This window comes from Triticum dicoccoides, chromosome 6A, assembly GCF_002162155.2.
Source record: "Triticum dicoccoides isolate Atlit2015 ecotype Zavitan chromosome 6A, WEW_v2.0, whole genome shotgun sequence".
NCBI classification, from domain to species: Eukaryota; Viridiplantae; Streptophyta; class Magnoliopsida; order Poales; family Poaceae; genus Triticum; species Triticum dicoccoides.
In genome coordinates this window covers 129,839,396-129,840,913 of record NC_041390.1, presented here as the reverse complement: position 1 = coordinate 129,840,913, position 1,518 = coordinate 129,839,396, and the positions used below count along the sequence as shown (strand labels likewise).

Sequence of the window (1,518 nt, the reverse complement as noted above, 5' to 3'; positions counted from 1 at the left end):
CATCTTATTTTCTCATCTGTTGCATGTGTGGTAGGTGTGGTCTTCATCCCCTATCCCCAGTACACGAGCCACGTTTGTTTGGTATGTTGTAGCTGGCTTGGCCTTTCTTGGTAGACACGCAGATGCGGTATTTTGAAATAGGAAAAATAATGACTACACATTATTAAAGCACTCAATGCATATACATCCAAGGAAGCTGTGGTTTATCCTTGTGCTGGTCTTGTAGATTTGAGATCATGGGACCAATGTTTTTCTGGTAAAAATTAGTCAATGGTGGTCAATAAATGGCCCCAATTTCCTTTGCTATTTTATTCTCGCGTCGCTGTTGATGAATTCTTATGTACTCTATATGCAATAGTTCTTGTGAAAGATACATGTATACATGATTTCTCCCCCTTGCATCCTAATAATTATGTCTGTGCTGTGGTGATATAGGCACATCTAACAAATTTTATTTTATTTTGGCATTGTGCAGACAAGAATAGAGCAATCCAACTCACGGAATGAAGCCGCATTGAAGGAGCAGAAGGGAAAGCAGCAGCAGCAGCTTGATCAGCAGCAGCAGCAGCCCCCACATGACAGCTTCGCGCTACCAGATCTCAACCTTCCTGCGCAGGACGGTGCTGATGGGTCAGCCCCTTGTTGAGCGCTCCAGACCGCCGCGGCTTCGCTAACCGAATAACAAAGTGTACATAGAGGTAGCAGGCTTAGCTAGACGAGGAGGGGCACGGGACGGGAGTGTCATCCAAAGAAAAAGAATGGCACAGATTTCATAAGTTTTTAGAATTTTTACTGGGTCAGGTCAGGTGTCACCATCCTGAGTGACAAGGTCAGGTTGTAGCTAAACAAAATGACTAATTTAGCTCATCTGCTAATTGTTTCTTACCTACCTACTAGTTCTTCTATATTCCATAGAGCTGGGGTGGTACAGCTCAAACCGAGTTACACTGTGTAGCCGATTTAGATGCGTTTATTCGTGTTGCTTTGTTATAAGTGATGATGAAAATGTTGTCTGTGCAGATTTGGTTACTGTATGAAGTGTTTGATAACTTGTTATATCTTTCTCTCTGATTTTGGCGAATGGCCTTGCGTACGTGGCATGGGTGAACTTGGTTGTTGTAGGAATTTGTGGCTTGCAATATTTTTATATGTCCACTACATTATTATACTCCTGGAATAAAAACCTCGTTGTGGAAGTATTCATGGATATAACGGGAATACTTGATGTGGAATTATACTTAAGAAAATATACTTAAGGAAGCCGGTACGACTATATTGGAATACAGAACACAGTTTATATGAATATACTGAAATTATATCCGGGAACAGTATAGAGCGGAATGCCAAGTTGTCCGTAGGATTGGCTCTATGGATTGTTAAAGCCTGCGAGTTTGATTTTGAATTCAAACTTGACGCATGACTCATACATGCGTGTATGGGACCAAATTGATTAACGGTATTTGGACTCGGTAACTGGCTGTTAATTATTGTGGTTGGCTTGACAAGTCACGAGTCCTA

At 41.6% G+C, this 1,518-nt stretch overlaps 1 protein-coding gene across 1 annotated transcript in view; it reads left to right on the top strand.

Moving 5' to 3' along the window:
- The window catches only part of LOC119316242, a 5,788-nt gene extending 4,717 nt beyond the window's left edge, over window positions 1-1,071 (top strand). The window contains exon 5 of the mRNA XM_037590552.1: window positions 476-1,071. Coding sequence (XP_037446449.1) covers window positions 476-646 — 171 coding nt within the window. The 3' untranslated portion in view covers window positions 647-1,071. The remainder of the gene's footprint in view (window positions 1-475) is intronic.
- The last annotated feature ends 447 nt before the right edge of the window (window positions 1,072-1,518 follow it).